The 21,405-nt window shown below is 39.5% G+C and overlaps 1 protein-coding gene and 1 long non-coding RNA gene across 4 annotated transcripts in view; one reads left to right on the top strand and one right to left on the bottom strand.

Annotated features, from left to right (window-relative positions):
• Positions 1 to 21,405, bottom strand: part of MACROD2 (MACRO domain containing 2) — an 841,263-nt gene that overhangs the window by 252,639 nt on the left and 567,219 nt on the right. For all 3 annotated transcript variants that reach the window (XM_027653978.1, XM_027653977.1, XM_027653979.1), the window contains exon 8: positions 3,601 to 3,674. In XM_027653978.1, coding sequence (XP_027509779.1) covers positions 3,601 to 3,674 — 74 coding nt within the window. The remainder of the gene's footprint in view (positions 1 to 3,600; positions 3,675 to 21,405) is intronic.
• LOC113952203 lies at positions 9,761 to 12,367 on the top strand. The gene is made up of 3 exons (XR_003529443.1): positions 9,761 to 9,852; positions 10,700 to 10,829; positions 12,190 to 12,367. It is a non-coding gene; the product is annotated as an uncharacterized LOC113952203 (long non-coding RNA).

The raw sequence follows: 21,405 nt of genomic DNA, 5'->3' as shown, positions 1-21,405 counted from the left end.
TACACACAACTGAGTTCAAACCATTGCTGGTTGTTTTCCCCAGCGGACTTTATGTAGTTGAATTTTAGGCTGCCGGACTATGATGGTTGTACCTTCAGTAAATTACAATACAACTCTCTCTCTCTCTGTTGCTTTGTAACAATTAACCTCAGAAAGGAGCTAACTCCATTTGCATGCTAATGAGACATTCATCTGAGTGACATCAGAGTTAAGCATGCTAATAAGTTTTTATAGAAACATCTGAGGGGTCAAGCACAACCATGGACTTGGATAAGAAAACCTTTCATTAAATGCAAATCACTTGTCTTGTAAATACTAGGACAGAGAAATTCTCAGGACTCTCAACACAACTTGCAAGACAGGAGTCATTTAGGTGATATTTTCAGGCCCCCAGGCTGACTAAGGAATGTAGCAACTGGTTTATTTATATTTTGAATTAATATCGGTGTGGATAAAATCTTCATTATAGCATCAAAGGAAAAAAGTACTACAAGAAGGCAGAGAGGAGAAAACAACAATATTGCCTTATCTTTCACAAATTTGTCACAGATTCCTGGGATGCAGGAAGGCAGAGGAGACATGGCTGCTGCAGAGCACAACAAAAGGCTTAGAAAATAGTCAGCTTTCTATCTTATTCACTTACCTGGTTTTGCCAAGTGCATTGCCATGGAGGCAAATTCCCTTGTGAGCCTGCTATCATTCTGGTCTCTGCCTTGCACTAAAACTTCTTCAATTCATTCAATCAATTCACATTCTACAATCAAAGAGTTTGAGACCTTAGTGAGTGGTTGGGTCCACGGGGAGAACTGGTTGCCAGACACCCTTGGGACTAAAGGAGCAGAACCCTCTCAAAGGCAGGCGGATTGCACAAGAAGGAATGAGGGGAAGGAGCTGACTTTGATTCGTTTAACTGCAGCAGAGCCAAGTGCAGGGGGCCTCTCTTGTTCAGAGAGGCTGTTAGCAGGACACACAGACTCATCCTAACAGCGCAGGCAGTGTCAGGGGAGCAGGTCTGGTCAGGGATAACAGGAGTGAAGTGTGGGCAGCACTCTGAAAAGCTGCCCTCGTGGCAAATTGTTAGAGGTTGTGCTCCCAGACTGGAACACATGAATTTAAATATCCCGTGGGTGTAGTGGGAATTGCTCTGTCTCTATGACAGAAGTTTATAGAGAGGATTCTATCATATAGCTGTCTGCAGTAAGAGCAGACTATATTGTTGCAACACAGAAAGTCCTTTTCATTCCATTGCTGTATGATGAGCTACTTTGGGGAAAAGTTTGGCTAATGTATGATATTTCTACTCAAAGCCCAAAATCTAATCCAAGGGAGCAAGTGTACACATCCCTGGAGGTGTTCAAGGCCAGGATGGATGGAGCCCTGAGCAATCTGGTCTAGTGGGTGGCATCTCATCATGCAGGGGAGTTGGAATGAGATGATCTTTAAGGTTCCTTCCAACCCAAACCATTCTGTGATTCTGTGACAGTGTAAAATGAATCAGAATGACATCTGGCACAGGGCTAAATCAGTTCTTCTAAACCAGATGAATTACGCTCACCTTGCTGTACACATTAAACAACAGCAACCTAGCAATGGTATGCTTCCCAAAGATCTTTTTACTGCATAAGTTACTGCTCTCTTCAATAAAATTAGGTATCTTTATTTTGCTGCTGTCCTATTTATGACATGTAAAACTTGCTACTATGTCACAGTCTAAAATTCAAGCCAATAGATTGCAGAAGAATCTTAGAAGAGGGAGAGCTTTGTATGAGAAAGTACAAAGCTATGGATAACCAAATTCTTAAAGTTTATCTTGACTGAAAACTAGCACTCCATTTCCTTCAAAAAAATCAACAAAAGCTCTTGGGAATTAGCTCTGAACTGTCATATTCACCAATATGCAATAATTGTATCAAATGCATCACATGTGCATCAAACAGCATGAGACCAGCTTGGTTAGGCTGGGATTCAGGGTGTCAGGAAACATTTAAGACAACAACTGTAAGCTATACTAGTCCAAATTGAACAAACAGCTGTGGTATAAGCTCAGTAGGATAATTTTTAACAATTGCTTTGTAGTCAGGACAGCTTGGGCTCCTTTCACTGTCCAAACATTGTAACTACAGCTATTTATTTCAAAATAATTCTGGTTAAATTGGAGTTTGTAGGGAGCAAGGCAGGAGGTGTATATACAACACAGACTCAGCTATTGAGGAAGAAATGCTTATTTCCAGAGAAAAAAAGAAAACTATTTTTAGCCTGTTTTTTAAAATTATGTGGTAAAAATGCAACTAGGAGATGTTATAAGATGGTAAAGCAGCACAAATTTAGAGGTTGTAGCCTCACACTTCAAGGTTAAAATAATAAATTAACAGACAAGATCCCAAAAAATATAAGTCTAGGGCTAAGACGATGACACTTAGGCACCTACAGCATTTAACAAAGCCTGTCCATCCAAAACTCCTGCTTCACTGCTCAGATCTCTAAGTCACAGGAAGCCACTGTGGCAGCGATGAAAGCTACAGCAACCAAGTACTCAGTGCTATAAAGAACCAGTGTCCAAAGATGTATGCACCCCTTAGTGCACCTCCAGGTTTGAAAACCTCAATGTACCATTCAAATATTATTTCCTTTCACTTCAAAGCTGGCAAAACCCAAAACAAACAGCATAAACCTACTCAATTCAAACCTTCAACATATTGAATTCTTGGGGAAAAAAAAGGCCTTCTGAATACATTGCTAGAGGAAAAATACTACTAATTATGTCCCTGTATGCAGTGCTTCTCCACTGGATGCTTTGTTCAATGTTTTCAGACAAAATACTGAATGACTCTAGCTGTCTGAAATCTGCTGGCTGTCATTGTGAGGAAACAGGCAGATTGACAGTTTAAGACATGATTATTTTATTTGTTTTGTCACTTCTCTGCTGCATTTGTCCAATCCAACACCAGGAACTATCAGCCTGCTAAGAACTCAAACCACACAAAGACAAAAACTAGGAAGGGGACGAGGTGGAGATCATTCTGCTGAAAGCATTTTTTTGTCTTGTTCAAATAATCACTATCCAATGCTGCCACTGGAAGACAACCAGTCCTGTTAAAAATTCATGTATTTAGTGAGTATTTAAGGGAAAATAAACACTTAACTGTAAGCAACCCAAAAATTAATGAAAATAGAAAATACCAACCGACAGCTCTTTACTGTAAAGTGACCCCTGGAACACAACCGACCTTCGGTGGCTGTTTCGACTAACAGCGTTTCCTTTCCAAGAATCTCCTCATTATTACCCAAAAACTCTGACACTCAGAAACAGCTTAGGAAGAGAATAGTCTGTTGCTTTGCCAGGAAAGATTACAATGCACAGGAAATGCACAGTATGGTTTCAAACAAAGGTATTTCCCTTCAACTCTAGTGTAGCTTTTAGATAGAACAATCTTCCCCCAGCTATATTGCCATGACCTGACTTCACTGGTCTTAAGACTAAATAATAAAAGGCTTTGCGGCTCAAGCCTGTGTTTACTCTTTTTACAGTTTTAAAGTCAAAGACCATAATCTGAAAGAGAAATTTGCAAAAAAAAGAAAAAAAAGTATTTTATTCCATACCTCATTGTGATTCTTGCTTAACCATTCCTTAATAGTGTTAAGGGCAATGACAGCAGCAGGCTCATTTGGAAAACCTAAAGAAAGAAGAAATGAGAGGTAAATAAAAGGCATACATTTTTTAATATATAAGAAAACAAAAATCTGGACTTTTTTCCTTCTGATTTTTTGAAAGGTTTTGGAACTACAGTTGGTCAACTCCCTTCACAGATTTTTGTAAAGGTTTTAGGTAACATCAATTACTTTTTTCCCCAGCTATATAAATTGAAAATAGGGCCAGTGATGTTTTATTTGATTTATTTTTATTTTTTTTTATTTAATTCTTGTTAGGAAAGCTCCACTACTCAAGAGAAGAAGAAACAATAGAGAGCTATATATGTGTCATACTAGGCAGGCAACCATATAACACATATATCAGAGTAACAAATACTAGGCTTACATTTCATGGCAGGCAAGAAAAATTTAGATGTTCCTTAAGGCATAAGGGCTTTCTTAAGGCTTTCTTTCTTTAATCCATCTGTCAGCAAAACTATAGCACACTATGACCCCAATGCCACAGGCCTTACAAAGATAGAAATGCTTGAGTTGGAAATCTCTCAATTTATGATCTAAATTGTAACAAACAACTTTGGAAATTAAGGAATTCATGAAGCATAAGGGTATGAATTTAAGGCCTGATATTGCATGATGTACTAGCAATAGCAACTCCACCCAGCATTAAACAATATCAGAAATCTTTCCAGGGATACAAACTTTTTGCTTTGATGGTCTCTATCTATCAAACCCAAAGATGTTTTCATTACTTAGGCAGCCTTAATTTAATTTTCCCTTAAAATCCTAACTTAAGGGCAGCAAATCATTTATGTGAGGATTTAAAAATAAAAACCCATAAACTCTATGAATTGCTCTCAGTAGGTTAGATTAATAGAACAGGCTTTGAAAGGTGGAGCTGCAGGCACAGTGGACAAGTAAGCAACAGGGCTAGAAAGAAAAAGTCATGAAATCTGGTGTACAGCTGTGTAGATAAAGCCTTTCTTACATCACACATCACCCCCGCACCATAAACTGAAGTGTAGACACTGCAAAAATTACAACTGTCCAGCTTTTTGGCTCATATCCTCTTTAACCTTTTTTCAGAACTTGTGTATTGCAGGATTTGAAAAAACAAAACAAAACAAAGTCCCTCCACTGAGTCACATCCCTAAAACAACACTCCCTGCAACTGGACCCCACAAGGATTTGGTCCAGCAGCATGTTACTGTTTGAAGTGACAGATGACAACTATCCAGCAAGAACGGCAAGTAAAATAGTCAATCTTTGTGTAATACCAACATTTAGCATGTGCTTCCTCTGCACACGCTTCTCAGTGAAGCAGATTTTTACATTTTTAAAAGCATTTTTACAAAGCCCACAATGGAAAATTAGCTTGGACCGTACAAATGTCACCGTGGATATACTTCCATTGCTGCTGGGAAAATGTACTTCTGTGACATTTAATAATGCTGCTGATATCATCAAGGCATATGTCTCATGACACAAACCAATGGCCATTAACGAAACCCAAAGCAGGGACTTCCAACAGCCCCATTTTCATCCATATAAAATAAGAGACCTCTAAGCAGACTGTCTGCTCAAATTAGTAATATCCTACCTAACAAACTGGGACTTTCTCACACACAGATTCCATACCCTGAGCGTGGCAGCTCAGCCTGGACATACAATGAGCACATGCAGAAGGACAAATGCGTATTTCAGACAACTGATATACCATTGTTTATGCACTGAATGGTTTATTTTCAGAACAATTCTCCTTCCAGCAAGATTAACTTTTCAGGCTTGTTTTTCACTCCCTTGCAGCAGGGTATTTGCTCAAAACTGTGATAAAGCACTGGTGATTGTATAGAACCTCTGCATAAATTGCAAACTATTCAGAAAATGGCTGCCATACTAACCAGTCTTAAATAGAAGCTTATCTAGAAAACTGATGTTCAATTACTCCTAAGCCACCACGATGTAAAGGAAACAGTTCAGCAACCAAAATAAAGAGCCTTGAATTCTGTGTGCGGTTTCAGAAAATACGCTGAAATTCATAAGAGCCTTTTATGATCAGTTACCCCTCAAAAATAACAATCTAATTAGCATTTTACACGCATTTCTGCTAATCTTAAGGAAAGGATTATCTTACTGACTCTATGCAGAAGCAGGATGGAATTTAGCCTCCTGTTCCATACCCTGCACCAGCACAAAAGACTCTGTGTCTCTGATTCTTGACCAGAAAAACATTTTGGTTTATAGGACCGGGTTACAGGAAGATAAAGTGAGATGGGATCTTTTAAAACATGTTTTTGCACTGCTTTTGTCTCTAAGTTACATTTGCCTGCCACAACATTTCTGGTCTGCTCCCATCCACACCCCCATCCCCCTTTCCTTTCAGCAAGAAAGCAATCTCAGGGAGCACGTGGGAATCAAATTACTTGAGAGAAATGAGCTCGAGGAGCCTCACAGTTAACCGACTGCTGGAGCAGCAGCTCAGGCAATTCTGGCTAAAGGCTCAATTTCACAAAAGATAAAACAGGTAAAGTAATGAGTGACACTGGCCCATGTTACTGCAGTGAGTGCTCCTCCAGCATACTGAAAAGGACACTGGCACAAAAAGGCACATATTAGCCATGAGCGGTACCTCCACAGAACATCTCTGCGTTTATCTGGCTGGAGAAAAAGGGATGGTTGTATGTCCTGCTTCTGTGTCATGGACAGGTGCACGGTGAAGTTCTACCCACCCACAGACACAGGTCTCCAACTTGGACTGGGCTTCTACATTCGCCACCGGCACAGGAAAAATCTTGGCAACAAACCACACCATACCACAAAACCAGCACAGACTGTGTCTGGCTCCTGAAGAGCTGCTCCAGCAAGTGAGAATTGTACTGCCACCCTCTGCATTTTGCAGTGCCTGCTGATCATATCTCACCATCCATTACCAAGATCCCAACCTCTCAAGCACAGCAAATCCTGGAAGTGAGCAGCCACTGCCTCTGGTACCCTCCAGTTCAGGAGACCTCCTTTAAAATACAGCTTTACTCCTCACAGCAGATGCCACAGTGGGTGCAAGCCTGGTAAGTCAGGAGGAACGGGGGTGTGTGGAAAGCCCTGCATGGTTTGAAAGACATGGTAATGCCTTTAGAAAATGATCACTAGCTTTAACACTGACTCAGGTACCAGCATCAGCCAAGCCACAGTTCAATGTGGAAACTTCCTTTTCTCCTCTTTGCATGTTGCTTATAGACATATCAACTGCATCACTCACTCCCTAAGCTGAATGACTATGCCTCCATACTCCAAAACCCCCATCCTACTACCATCACATAGACTCCATCTGAACTCTACTGCTTTTGGTATGTCCTTGCACAGATATTACAGTGATAGCCTAGGAAAACTCTAAGAGGCCTTCAAACTTACAAGGTTCTGGAACTCTTTCCAGGACTTTACCACTTTATTCCTGGAAATTTTAACCCTGACCTGAGAAATGGCTGGCAAAACAAGCTCTGTGCTGTGCAAGTTCTTGCAATCATCATGGCCATAATTTTCCAGAGAAGGCACGATAAGACCTGGCAGAATTATTTTGATATATTTGATACAATATAAATGTGCAGTTTTAGAGGAGAAGAGTGTGGAGGAGAACTAAGACAGTAACTAGAGATACACATTGACATTCCCATTACATTTTGTATTTATTCCCCTGAAACCAACTGGTAAGAACATAAGTTCCCCTGTTTCCTCAACGTACAGAAAAAGTGCAATGAATTCCCTGTTGTTAGACACTCTAGTGCAAATGCTCAGCCTTTTGTACTCAGGGGATTCAGAGGAGAAACATTCACTCTATTATGAGTTTCTCTTACTCTGTGCCTAATTTGTCTGTCCAGTATCTGAAAAATGAACACAAGTAGTTCACAGAATCAGAGAATACGCTGAGTTGGAAGGGACTCGCAAGGATAATAAAAGTCCAACTCCTGGCCCTGCACAATGTTCTTCAATGAATAACAGTGCAACAAGGATTTTGTGACACCAAACCAATAGAAATATATTTCAGGAACTCCAAATTCTATGGAGATGCTGGTAGCTTTATCTGCCTCTTTTACTGTGCTCAATCCAGTGCTGCATCTTACTAAAAATGCTTAACTTACAATCAGATAATGCCACCTCTCCATGAAAAGCCCATTAACAAAACATAGGTACTAAATAATCAACCTTCAATATGATCTAGCAGACGATGATGGTAACAGAATATAACAGGAAGGTTATAACAGTAACAAGCAAATGTCAATCCAGAAACTCACTTCAGTAGCTGCAGGGGTGAGTGTTGTAATTTGTCAGTTTAACTGAGATGCCTAATATTTTCTGTAAATCAACTCATCCTGATAAAAAAAGGTCTGTATCATTTTTTGTTAGCGCAGACTAAGTGCTAGGCAGGTTTTTATTCATTTAAAAAATATGCTCCTTTCTCTGTGGATTCTAAAAGGCTCATCACAGGCTTAATATTCTCATTTGCCAGTTTTAATGGTTTCATTTTGAAGAAAACCATGAAAAGAACCAAATGCACATCAACACAAATACTCATTATGTGTTTTCATATTTTCTCAGAAAAAATATCTACCCTGGCATGTTTGTGCATATATCAAGATGTAACAGTTTGCAGACTGTTCCTGTGTGCTAAAATCAACCCCGAGCCCCACTCCTTAATCAACAGGACTGTTAAAGTGGAATAACTTCCATGTATTAAGTTTATAAATTTGCCAATATGTTTATTGATCTATAAATGATGCTCTTCAAATAGTAGCTTGTCACATTTTCAAAATGTGGAACTGTACTGAAGGCCATCTCTGCAGTCAGTATGACAGGGTATCTCCACCATGCATCAAGCACTTGCTACGTCGAATCATCAGCACCAGATGGTATGGAATATAAAGATGTTCCAAGGGAAAGAAGAAGAGGGAAAGAAGAAGGGGGAAAGAAAAGAAAAAAGGCACTAAGCATTTATTCCATACTTGTTCTGAAACCCAGTATTACTACCGGTGCTGCAAATGCTTTCTGAATCACAGCAGACATGTAAATAACTGTGCTTCATTATGGCCATGTGGGTTAAGGCCAGCTATTGACAACACCCTGATCACAGTCCTTCAGCCTTATGACAATGAAAGGAAACAAATGAGATGCACAGCCCAGCATGCCTGAGGTAGGGTTAACTCAATACATCCACTTGTCCTTCAGCTGTGAAATGAGCAGTATAATCTTGCAACTGATCCCATATAATCATCTTGTCAAAAGTGTATTTTAGTAGTCAAAATGAATTCACTCATGCTAGGTTGATTCCCATTACCATCATAAATCCAGCCTGTTTGGAAGAAGAGATGGTTGTATTCTACCAATGAGCTTGTTGTGTTGCTATTCTTGAGCTTTTTTCTTTTTTTTTTTTCATCTCCCTCTCTCTCTGGGTTTTTTTTTAATAACCATAGTCATGTTGTGATTGGACAAACAACCTAAGGTGCTACCTTGATAATTTTTGTGGATAACTCATAACCGGGAAAGAAAGTGCCCTCATTTGGATCAGCTACATTGAAGTCTAAACAGAAGAGCAATGAATCTTCTGCTAAATAACCTACCTTGTCTTATTGAACTCATTCAGCCAGAGAAAACCTTATTTGATGTCCACTCAAAAAGTAACTCTAGGAAAGACAGTGAAAGTAAGTACTGTGAAAAACCTTTCTGCTACCCTGAGAAACAAAGCTGCACCTATGCACTGTATCCTTCATGGACTGCGCTGGAGTAATTAATTAGCATCAAGGGATAACGAGAAATTTTCAAAATGCATAAACAAAACATTCTCCTGAAGAAAACATCATATGTTTCTCAATTCCTCCTATGCAAGGGACATGCCTTCACATTCGCCTGGAGTGAAAAAATTCAGCGACAACAGAAAACTACATGGAGTTCCTGAAGAATCATTTCCAATTGCATTCAACTGACATGACAGAGGCAGCCAGTGGAAGGTGGTTAATAAAGGAACTCAAAAGAAGCATCTAATGCAAGAAAAAGAATGTCTCTGCTATGACACAGTGACACAAAGCAGGTAGAGAATTGAAATAACAGAGCTCTTCTTTATTCACCAAAGTGCATTGGGTAATTCGGTGATCCCTGGTTAAGTCAGTGTTAGCACCAGGGCACATGATGAACCTCACACAGGCCAGTGAAACCAAGGTAAGTAGCAGGTTCTCTTGACAACAGAGCTTGCTCAGCCTTGGCCTGTCAGAAAAGGTCCCTGGCGTGTGCTCACAGCTGTGCTGGCTGACAGGGGTCTCTTGTCTGATCAGCACAGCAACTCACCTTCAGCAGCTACAACTCAGGTGCTTCTCTGTAGCTGCACATCTGGACTCGGCTCACAGCTGCACTCAACAGGGGTCAGTTACCCAAAGGTGGCTGAGATACAAGACAAACCATGTCACTGTTGTTTCTCTGAAACACATGATTTCACACCACTTTTCACTTCACACTCTGCTACATCGATATCACTGGAAAAATACCTGCCATATAATTGTGTTAAAAATGTCAGCTGAATACAGACAAACATTGTAATTATTTAAGTCGTGTGAGCAGAGGTTTGCACCAACAGGTCTTAAGATTCCCCTGAAGAAAAACTAGATGTCAAGTATACTGAGTTATTTGATATGTATTAGCATTGAAGTTTTAGTGCAAATGCATTAACACTTGGACTGCTGAGGAGGAACAGAGCTTCCCTAAGAGTACCTTGCTGAAGGATTTATCATCCTGTCATTCTGCAAGAGACCTGCATGTGTGCAAGAATATCACTTTTCTGCAGCACTCAGTACATTTTTTTATTAGAAGTCAAGGTTTTGGGTTCATTTTTACAGCATTTATGAAAGAGTAGGCTTGCAGGGGAACCACATCATGGGTAAATGGATTCTCTAGTAGTCTTGTAAAAAAAAAAAAAAAAACATAGCAAGCAATACTCAGAGACTCTGGGAAGCAAACTGCATCATAGTGTGCTGTTTACTGCTTTGTGTGATGGAGCTTTTCTGTCTGTCAGGGAATTTCTAATGCCCATGTGGAACATTAAGGTTTCAAGCTGAGTATAGTAGGGGAAACAGCAGAAAGACACCGGTACAACACTGAAAGGGAAAAGATCTCACTGTCCTGGGAATTAGCATTCTCCTCTGGTAAGAGAAAGTACACACAATGCAAATGCAAGTGGAAGATATACTAACGCAGGTAGTTTGGCAATTATAAAATCTACCTATTAGAGTGTATGTGCAATATATGTGTAAATTACACAGCTGTTTAGACACATGTATGCAGCTGTCCTGAGCTCATCATTCTCCTTAAAACACACTCTACACCATATCCAGAAGAGCTATTCCAGAAACAAGTGTTCTACAGAGAAATGTTAATTGAAAGAGGTTTCAAAGTGTACATGAGTTCCCTAATGCAGAGTATTTCATCTTCTACTTAGCCATATATAGCAAGCAAGTTGGGTTTTTAGGATGGCAACATAACAGAGCCAAAGTAATTTGAAACAAAGTGTAAAGCACTAGTCAACTGTGAAATCTCCCATCATACACTGAATTGCACAGCAATGGGATATTGGCTTCAGTGTAGTTACAATTCCAAGAAGGTTAAACATTTATTCTACCCAGTGATTTAAATAAAAATGCCTTGTTGTTCTCAAGTGAAACAAAGTGTAGGGAATAAATCCCACCTTCCCGAAGTTCCTTGCTAATGCCACAAGAGATAAAAAACAACCCCCACACACCCACACACTCTGAATTCCACTTGAAACTGGCACTTTCTCCTAAAAAATGTGGCCCAGGGCAGTGATGCTTAACCCTCACTGACACTATCCCAGGCCCTCCTTGACACACACTGCCTCTAAGCACTGAGTGAAGATCTGCTGCTCAGCAGTGGGAATAAAGTAATGATCCTGGGCCTTGCAAAGCCTGGTTCCCTATGAAAATGTGTTTTCCTATTGATTACAGACTCTACTTGAAGGCTCCCCTGAAGCTGATATATTCTTGACGTGCCTCTCCTTGCTGAGTCTCTGATGTTTCTAATACATCTGCCACTGCAGACTGGGCAGGAGAACAAGGGGAGGTATTGCTATGAGAGGCTCTTTCTTCTTGCTGACAGGATCTTTGTGCAGGCAACAGGAGAAGGGAAAATATACTGAAGTGCAGGAGGTTGAGGTGGAGGAAGAGGAGGAGAGGGAGGGAGCACAGAATGTCTCGCTGCAAGGTGGGTTCAGGATTTTGGGGAGGGGGGCTGAATCTGACAGAGGCAATATCAGGGTAGAATAGGCAGAACATGATGACAGGAGTTAAAAGAACTTGGGGATACACGAGTGTAATGGACCACAGCAAAATGAAGGGAGATGGCAGTGTAAAAAGCCTGAGAAATTTCAGAGGAATCAAACCCACATAGGCAATAGAAAAAAACCACAAAGTCACACAGAGAACACAGACAGCATTGCCAGCCCAGCTCTAGCCTTTAAATCACTTCCACCATGTTCAATTGCTCTGACAGATGCAACCCAAAGACCTAGCTGGATTATCTAAAACCAACAGAGTACTTGGGGAAGGCCATCCGTACAAGAACAAACAAAACAATCAGACATCATTTCTACTGAAGCACTGTTCTTATCTCCTCTCTGAGGGAAATCAAGGATTTCCTAGGAGCACATAAAGAAAATCAGCTGAAACAACATATATTTACTCCTTGTGAAAGGAAAAGAAAGGAAAAAAATAGGTAATAAAGATGTTCTTTTATCTTTTTTCCCAAGAGACATATGTAGGAGAAAGTTAGAGGGCAGGTTGGGTGAAAAAGCGAGATACTGTGTCTGGCATATTTAATCTACTTAGTTTAGTCTTTTTAACAAATACATTATTGATTCTTGGTTTGTGTTTATTATTCACACTGTGGGGGTTTTTTCCATTCTTGCCTCAGGCAGCGATAAACCACACTAAAGGGTCACACAGACCAGAAGCTATTGTATTTAGAAACTCTACAAGAGCTCAAAACTGAAATATTTCTAGCCAATCTGGAGTTCAAAAATGCCAGTACATTTGGGAGGAACAGAGAGGGGGTTGCATTTTATATTTGATGCTTAATGGCTTGTTCTTCACTGTACAGAAAGGCACTTCATGCTATTCGAACACCCGCTACTTGTATGCTGCTAAGACAAGCACTTGTGCAGGATGTTGGACTTGCCACATCATTGCACTATCTCAACAATTTTATGCATTAATTTTTTAAGAGGAAGCATTTTTCCCTTCTTGCCTAGATGCTGCTTCATTTCTGTAGTAGTCATTCACCTAGCAAAAGCTGAGCTCCACACATCCTTCTTTTTGTGCAGCAAGGGTCACTGTGTGTCTTATTTGATTTTATGCCACTGTATGTATCAGCAATCAGCCAGTCTACTCAACTTCATTTCAGGATCTATTGCAGCACCTTTGTCAACAAAAACTACATGGAAGCTACCAGCAGCACCTGAACCTTTCTCCCAATGCTGCAATGAAAACTCTTTTTGTTTGTTCTGAGATCACAGCGATATACACAGAAGGAGAAATGTGATTAGAAAAGGTTTCAGGATTGGATTAATGGGAAAACTGGTTTAAAGCAAGGGTAAGGAAAACTTGAAATTTAAAACTGTGATTGTAGTGAAGTTGCCTGGTTACAACACTTTCAATGCTCTTAGGAAGACCTCAAATGCTTGAGAGTGTAAAATAAACCATTAATGAGTAAAATACAAAAATATCCTAATCTTTTGGAAAACCTTGACTCTCTTCCACCCCCTTTCTGTTTTTAAGGTCTCATTTACTCATGTGCTAATTATATATACTCACATTAGCACGCCCTCACTGCAGCACTTCTTTCAACTGACAATCTCCCCCAGCATCAGTTGCCTTTTAAACCCAACACCATCAATCAATCAACAAGGTAACCCAGATCTCCTCAGGTTCTTCTGTGTGTCAAAAGATCACAGTGCTAATTGTCAAACAAGTATTTATTAAAAATACGATTTCTGCTAACAACTCTAATTTGCATTTCACTCACAATTATGCATTTACTGAGTCTTGCATACTTCAATCAAAAAGGAAATTAAATAACTAGTTAATGGCACTTCCAATCCCAGAAATTCAAATCCAGTTTAGTCTTGATGTGAACTTTAGGTCTTACTAACACTTGTTTTAAAAAGTATTTTCAACATGTATTTCAATAAGTTGTCAGCGTGTTGGGGTTTTTTAATTTATTTTTAAATCATTACACGAGCAAACATATTCTATTTCAGCAAGGAATGGGAATTCCTAACGTTTAGAAAGGTCTAACAAACGTCAACATTTCTGGTTAGACCAGCATCAGTAAATCAGGCCTTAAAGTAAAATGATTCCATTTTGTGAGATGCCACTCTTCAGGAGGAAACAAAAAACCCAAACACACGTGTTTTTCAAGTAATTTGGAACAATATTCAAACTGAGATAGGAGAAAAAGCAATGACAATTACTGTAGTCAGAAGCAATGCCCAGATTTCAAACAAAGGAGCCGATGCTATGGTTGGTCAGATCAAGCAGATTTGGAAGACTAAGAAATTTCTTTTCTCCAACAACAGGGTACAAATCAGAAGCTGACCTGGACAGTTTAAGTGTAAATTTCTTACCACCTATCAGACAAGCGAGATTTAAAGGCTTTCACTTAAGAACCGAGGCATTTCCAACAGTAGTTTTTAAGTGCAAATTGACCTCCCACCTCAATTTCCTTGTAAATGTGGCCATGTGGTAGCAAAGGGGTGGTTTTGTTCCAGTGCTTTATTAAATTTATGTTACATGTATGGTCGACACGAGATGATCCACACTATGCTTGGAGAAAAGTACCTGTTTGAGGCAGACCTCTGTGCTCCATTCCACAGCCAAACACAACTAATCCTCTTGAAAACACAATGTCCCAGGTAGACTAGCAGAAGGTGTATGGAAAAACATTAAATGTGCTGCACAGAGAAACCTCATTGATTATTAAGCAAGCAAGGGAAAATACCTTTAATTGGGGGATACATAAAAAGAAGGTGGGTAAATTCAAAAGAACTTGTTACATTATCAAAACTAAATGTAGGCATTAGAGTTGAGCTTAGGGAGCGGCTTTAGGCAATGTGATTTCCATTAATTTTATCAAAGGATTCCCTCTACATGTACAATTACTCTCAAGATAGTTTGCATTATCCTGACAGCTGCACATCTCCAGATTGCAAAAAACACCACTGCAATATTGAGTCAGGCTGGGATTATTTCAGTGAATTATTGATATGCAAACACCGACCTCCACAGCACAGGGTCCCACATCTCTGGATACAGAAACCAGTAAAAAACCCCAAAACTGCATGAAGGAGGGAAAGTTAACACTGTATGGGTCAGAATCCAGAAAGGGCAAACCAGTGCCTGTGAGTGAGAAAAAAAAATTGTGAAAAACAGCTCTGAGAGCTATTTATTAACTATTAAAAATACCAGTGTAAGGTATTTGGGGACGCACACACACCAATTCTAATTAGACTTTTCCAGTTAGATTTACAAAACCAAGAGATCGTCATTCTACAAGAAACAAGGTTGATTTTTATAGATCAATTGATAAAAAAAGGACTTCCACAGCAAAGCAGGAAAACTCACAGCACTGAGGAGTCAAACCCAATGAGATCAATACCTATGCTTATTTGAATTGTACATATTTATATATGAACTTTGCAAAATAATCTCATGCAAGTTGGTGCTGATGCAAATACAAGCTGCTGAACTTACAGTAACTACCTGGGGACAGAAAAAGAACAACAAAGTTTGTGGCATTACTGAAAGTCTGAATATTATTATTTAAAATTATTTCAAAAAGCAAAGGTGAAGTTAAGAATAAATAAAAAGAAATTATACTAGTACTGTAATAGATAATAATCAAGCCATGTTGAAACCACCCACTAACAAGCACTCAATACTTAAAAGTATTCTAGGAGTAGAGAAATAAAGTGGTGGACATCCAAATGAAAGAACGATCTCCAAAATTCAGAAGGGTCAAAGAAGGATTTGTATTGCTTAGAAATAAGGAGATTACTATTAAATTTTGAAGACACAATTTGAACAAATAGAAAGACTAATTGCTTCAGGTTATCTGAGTTCATGCAAACATAGAAGGGAAACGAAGTCGAATTAAGAAACCCCCTCTCTGCTAGAAATTTAGAAAAAAAATCCTCTATACAGATTGAAAAAGCAGGATGAAGAAAAAAATGCTAAGGTTAGCAGTCAGACTAACTTTTTCAAACAATTTCAAAACTTCTTAAAACAAACTTGAAAGAGTTAGTGTGCAAAAACAGAGCTAAGTCAAAGGAGGAAACAATGAATGTTTGAGCTTCTGCGACATTTCTTATGTTGAAATTTTAATATGAATCTTGTTTCCTATCAGTTCCCATTAGATTTCACACCCACCTTTCTCATGTGCTGTGTATGTAAAAGTGAGATAATACCACCAGGAACACATTGAAAAAGAACTGATGCTTCAAAAGGAAGTACTTTTGAAAATCCAGTAAACAAATGAAAAAGTTCGCAAATAAGTTTTAACAAAACAAGTTCAGAGTGTGGAAGAACATCACCTTCTAAATCCGGTTTTAACAAATGAAGATGCTACTGCCATATCCCTGTCCCCCAGGAGTTACTCCACACTGGTGGTTGAAACGGTTGTGTGGACATCCTTTGCTTTGGTCCAAATCTGTGGGATAGGCTGGCTTCAACACCTTCAATCAAGGTGTTTTTTTTATCCAGACCCCTCCTCAGGATTGAAATGGATGAGCAAGGAGGTAGATTTACAAACCTGAGTAAGTCATGAGTCCTGGCTTGGGGTGGCTGTGGGGTGAGCAACCTCACAGCAAGTGGAACTGGAGTAGCCAAACAGTGCTCACATAGGATTGTCTGAGTGTTTTGGTGGTGGTGGCTTTGGTGTTTTTTCATAAAGCAAAGTGTCTTTTAAACAACTGCATCCAATGTGTGTTACTGCGATGATACTGCCTGAAGTGCTGAAAATTATAGACAGATAATTCAGGATTGGATTGAAGCCCATGATTATCTCCCAGTGTTTACTAAGTGGATATTTAGATTTGTTGTGAAGGAATAGGAAGAGAGTTTCATCTTCAGTCCTGACATTTTAAGGGAAGAGAGGAGCCTTATAATTTAGAGATCCACAGACATTAATGTATTTAGTAGGCAGTGACAGAAACAAGCAATAAATACAGAGTTACCTAAATAGCACAGATCGTACATTAAAAGTTACAAAATTAAGGCTACACATGAAATTCTGGCGGAACCATTTTGTTTAGTAAGTAGAAAACTGGTGAAATATGTTGACAGTAAGAGTCATAAAAACAAATAATAAAAATAAGTAGATTAAAAAAAATTGTGGAGGTAAGAGAAAATTTAAGACATCAATAATGATAAAATGTGGAGCCAAGACCGAAATATATTCACTGCAAATATCAAGGTGACCTCTTTCTAGCAGAAAGCTTTGATACCATGAAACGTCAATGATTTGTGGAAATTGGTCTATCAAGTAAACATAATTTGTTATCAAATGTAATTTTTTTGAAGTAGATAATTTCTTGAAATCATATGTAATTTAAACTTAATATACATTTATGAACTTCAAGCCTATATTTTATTGGCATTAGTGCTGATGGAGAAATGTTTCTATCTGTTCCTTTTCAGAAAGTGTTCAGCTTACTTAAGGTCAGCATAAATGCCATGTAATCATGGGAAACTCAGAAGAAGGTCAATGACTAGGAAAGAGAATCTTGAAAACATGCATTAAGTTAAGAAAGGATTTGGAAGTTCACTCTTTAACACCAAATGCATCAAATTCCACAGCCAGAACATCACTGACTGCCCTTGGTGAGACAACTTTGAATATGCTGGAATTATTAAGGAACTTCAATAGCAGAGCAGTTAAACATTTTCATGCCACTTCTGCACAATTTTGAAAAATATGAACTGAAAATACATACGGGAAGTTCATAAAACCTTGTGTGTGCACATAAATTAAACAGCCAGAGATTCTTGTCAACTCAAGTTTGTCGGTTGTACAGTCTCTACTTCTGCTGTCAATCAGGGTAAACACTGTCACTGCTTCTCATTACCTATAGTCAATAAAGTGGTGACAACTCATTAATCAAGCCACAAAATAGAGAGACGGGGTGTAAGGTTCCACAACATGAAATACTCATTAGGAATGACACAGAAGCATTGTCAATATGCACCCTCATTACCTGCATCATGGCTAGCAGCCTCAATTAGAAGGGAGCTTTGAATCTCACATCTTTTGGGAAGGGTCTACCATAAAGGAGTATATCATTGCTTTACTGAAAACTAGTAAATATTACGATGTTGACAGCAATATAAACCAGAAGATTCTTAGAGCACTGACCAGCACGGTCAGCACTTAAGTAGCATCACTGTTTTCTTCTATATTGTATTTAGTAGTGTGGAAAATGCATCAACTTTTTGCTTTTTTTCTCGCTTGGTAAAATAGGCCAAAAGGGACAAAAATCATCCTCTCTTAATTAGGCAATGCCTGCTTAGCAGCAGAATTGTTCTTTTCTCTCATTCCTAAAGACAGAAAAAAAAAAACCAACCAAAAAACCAAACCCAGAAGACTACAACCAGCTACCAAATACAGCTCAAAATATCTTTGGACTTACAGTAATGTTCCTAATGGCACTCAGGTAAAAAATATGTTCTGGACTCCTAACAGCCTGCTATAGTGGGTTTACTGCTGCAACAAAAAGAATGGTTAAAAACCTATCAGTGGCAGAATGTTTAGCACCTATTATGGACACAAGTGTAACTACCTAACAGTAATTAAGGGCATAAGAGAATGATTAATGCTCTGGAGTCATAAAACTGCATCAGTTCAAAAGCCATTATGATTGCACTGTCTGCAGCTCACAGCCTACACTGGGCAATTTACCCTGATACACATCCTGCATAAAACCGATACTCCATTTTTTTCCAACGTTGGATAATGAGCTGGTACATAAAGCTTAAACTACACACCACACTGGTCACCGCTGGAACAGTCGATTTAATCTCATCCTAAGGAAGTCCCCGTTTCTTAATCTTAAATTCTTGATCTTCCTGTTCTGTATTTTTCTCATCAAAATGCCAAACAGTCCACATACTGTCATCTTCTCCAATTTAGAAATACGCTTTTGATCATCAAAACTGAGAAACAAGAAAATGGATGTAGAAAAAACACTGCCAGCTAGAACATTGTGCTGACATTTATACTGGCTCTTATTTAGCTCAGGGATGTTTGAACCATGTTCTTCCCATGCAGGATCAGCATAAAATCAGTCATATTGAAAAGTACCTTCATCAATGAGCGATATGGAAATGCTACCCAATTGGACTAAGCAAACCAAAATTTATTTTTTAACAGAAACTAGTCATAATGTGTGATGAAAGATTATATTTTCTGTATGGGATACTTTCAACTCCCTGAAAATGAAGGTTTAATCTTTGTATTCCAGAGAGCAATGAAAACAGAAGGGGACAGAAAGTCTTCCACTGCCACAGCATCACATACAGTGAATTACTACCCTTTAAACAGTATTATACATTATTTCCGTTAAAGGATTCTTTCAAACATCACGGAGAGAAAGGAAAGAGAAAAAAAATGATATGCGACATTGTCCAAAACTAAATTGGAAAATGATAGATAGTTTATCATCCAGTAATATATAGGAAAGTAAGCACTTCCATTCTCTCATATACAAGTAATATATTGAAAGGAATAAAAAGAGATACAAATCATTTACAAATCAGATCTTAAAGTAATGTTCTTTTTAAGGGGCTAGATACTCTTTCAAGAAAAAGTAAGATAACAAAGCCTTCCCTGCCCAAAATGAACATTTTAAGAAAGGTATGATACATTGAACCAGATTTCTCCTCTGCTGAGCTCAATTCAGTTAGAGTCAAAGTGAATAGGGTCAATTACAAACAACTACATTTATTCCTCTCAATGCAATAGAATATTTCACAGCTAGTGCAAACCACCATGACTTCTCTGAAACCAACGTCCTCCAGCATGAATTTAGCTCTGTTTCCATTTTAGTGACCAGATGAAAGCCTAAAGTCATAGCAGTACATAGAATAAAAAACATTATTATGTAAAGAATATTATTATGAGGAAGCCAGTTAAAATAGGGCCTCATATTTCTAATATGAGGACCCCTGGTGATCTAGTGGATAGGATGTGGCGCTCTCACCGCCGCGGCCCAGGTTCAATTCCCGGTCAGGGGACTCCTCTGGGCAGATGGAGCTCATCAGCCCTGTAAGGCCATCCATCTAAGAGAAGGTCACTCTAAACAAACCTACGTCCTGAGGACCTCGCTGCCACCGTCCAAGCTCGCTCGGCCCCGGCAGATGAACCTTAGGATTAAAGGGTGGGCTCAGTTCAGCGCACACTGTGTCTCACCTAAAAAATCCACTGCACAGGTTTGAAGGGTAATGACCTTTCCCAAATCTTTGTTCGCAAAGACTGGTCATGATTCCTAATATAATCCTGGAAACCACATACATGCTGCACCATTCCAAGAAGTATGTGAGAAGAAAGCTACCTAAACATCTGCCAAAAGATCTCAAGTTCTCTGCATAGCTGTCAGAGTAAATCCAAGTTTAGGTTGCTGTTTTTACCTTTCCATCGGAACCAACCTACATGCTGTTCCCCGGGACAGATTCAGAGTCTGTCTGAAGCTATCACTGCTCAGACCTGCCAGCAATAATAGGAGAATCATAGAAAGGCTTGGGTTGGAAGGGACCTTAAATATCATCTAAGCTCCAACCCCAATCTTTGCTCTCTTGTGCAGTTACCTGTAACACATCCACCCAAACCAAGGAGCCATTTCAGTTCCCATGGGACTAGACACAAAATCACTCCTCGAACATCTTTTAGGCTGCTCTGTCTCCAGGGCAGGATCTTCTAAGCCACCACACTGTGACTCTTCCTCCTGAGGACTAATCCAGGAGATCCCCGTCCCACATCAGTGATGGACGAGGTGTCGGGATGCTCTCCATAACCTTTATTGCACCCGCCAAACCCCATCACTGAGAGCAAACAGTTTGTTTAAGGGCGGTGCAGGTGACAGGCACACCAACAAGTCCCCTCGCTCAGTCTGACGGGGTGAATTGAAGGATTAGTCTGTCACGCCGGCACAGGGCCTCATTTTTCTTCTGTGCTACGTGGGTCACCCCCTTCCCACAGCCTGTATTTGATCGTGATTAATTCGTCAAGGCTGGCTATAGCATGGAAATGAAGGAATGGATTGCCAATTACAGTTATTCTTCTCACAGAACACCCCTTGAACCGTTGCTATTTCGCAGCAGTGACAGCTCAGAAATAAACCAAACGCAGCTCTATTGAGCAGAAACCTGACCCAAAGTGTATTTGAAAGCAGAAGGTGACTCCCCCCTGCCCAAATCAGCTCTTCAGTAAGTGGTTGACTTCTATCCTGCCTGCCTGGCAGGTACACAAAAAGCCCGTCCACATTTATTTTCTCAGTCACCTTGTTAAGATGTACTGAACTTCTGACTTAACGCTCCTCAACAAGGTGCTCATTTGTTTCTGCACGGCTCACCCTGGGTAAGCCTGGAGGGGAATTTAATATGTATACCATTACTGCCAAGTAAACAAACCCAGCAATGATCCTGCTCTGCACAGAAGCTC

This window comes from Corapipo altera, unplaced genomic scaffold (genome assembly GCF_003945725.1).
Source record: "Corapipo altera isolate COAL_440 unplaced genomic scaffold, ASM394572v1 70, whole genome shotgun sequence".
In the NCBI taxonomy this organism is placed as follows: domain Eukaryota; kingdom Metazoa; phylum Chordata; class Aves; order Passeriformes; family Pipridae; genus Corapipo; species Corapipo altera.
Note: the sequence above shows the minus strand (reverse complement) of the source record. Positions and strands in the feature narration are given on the sequence as shown.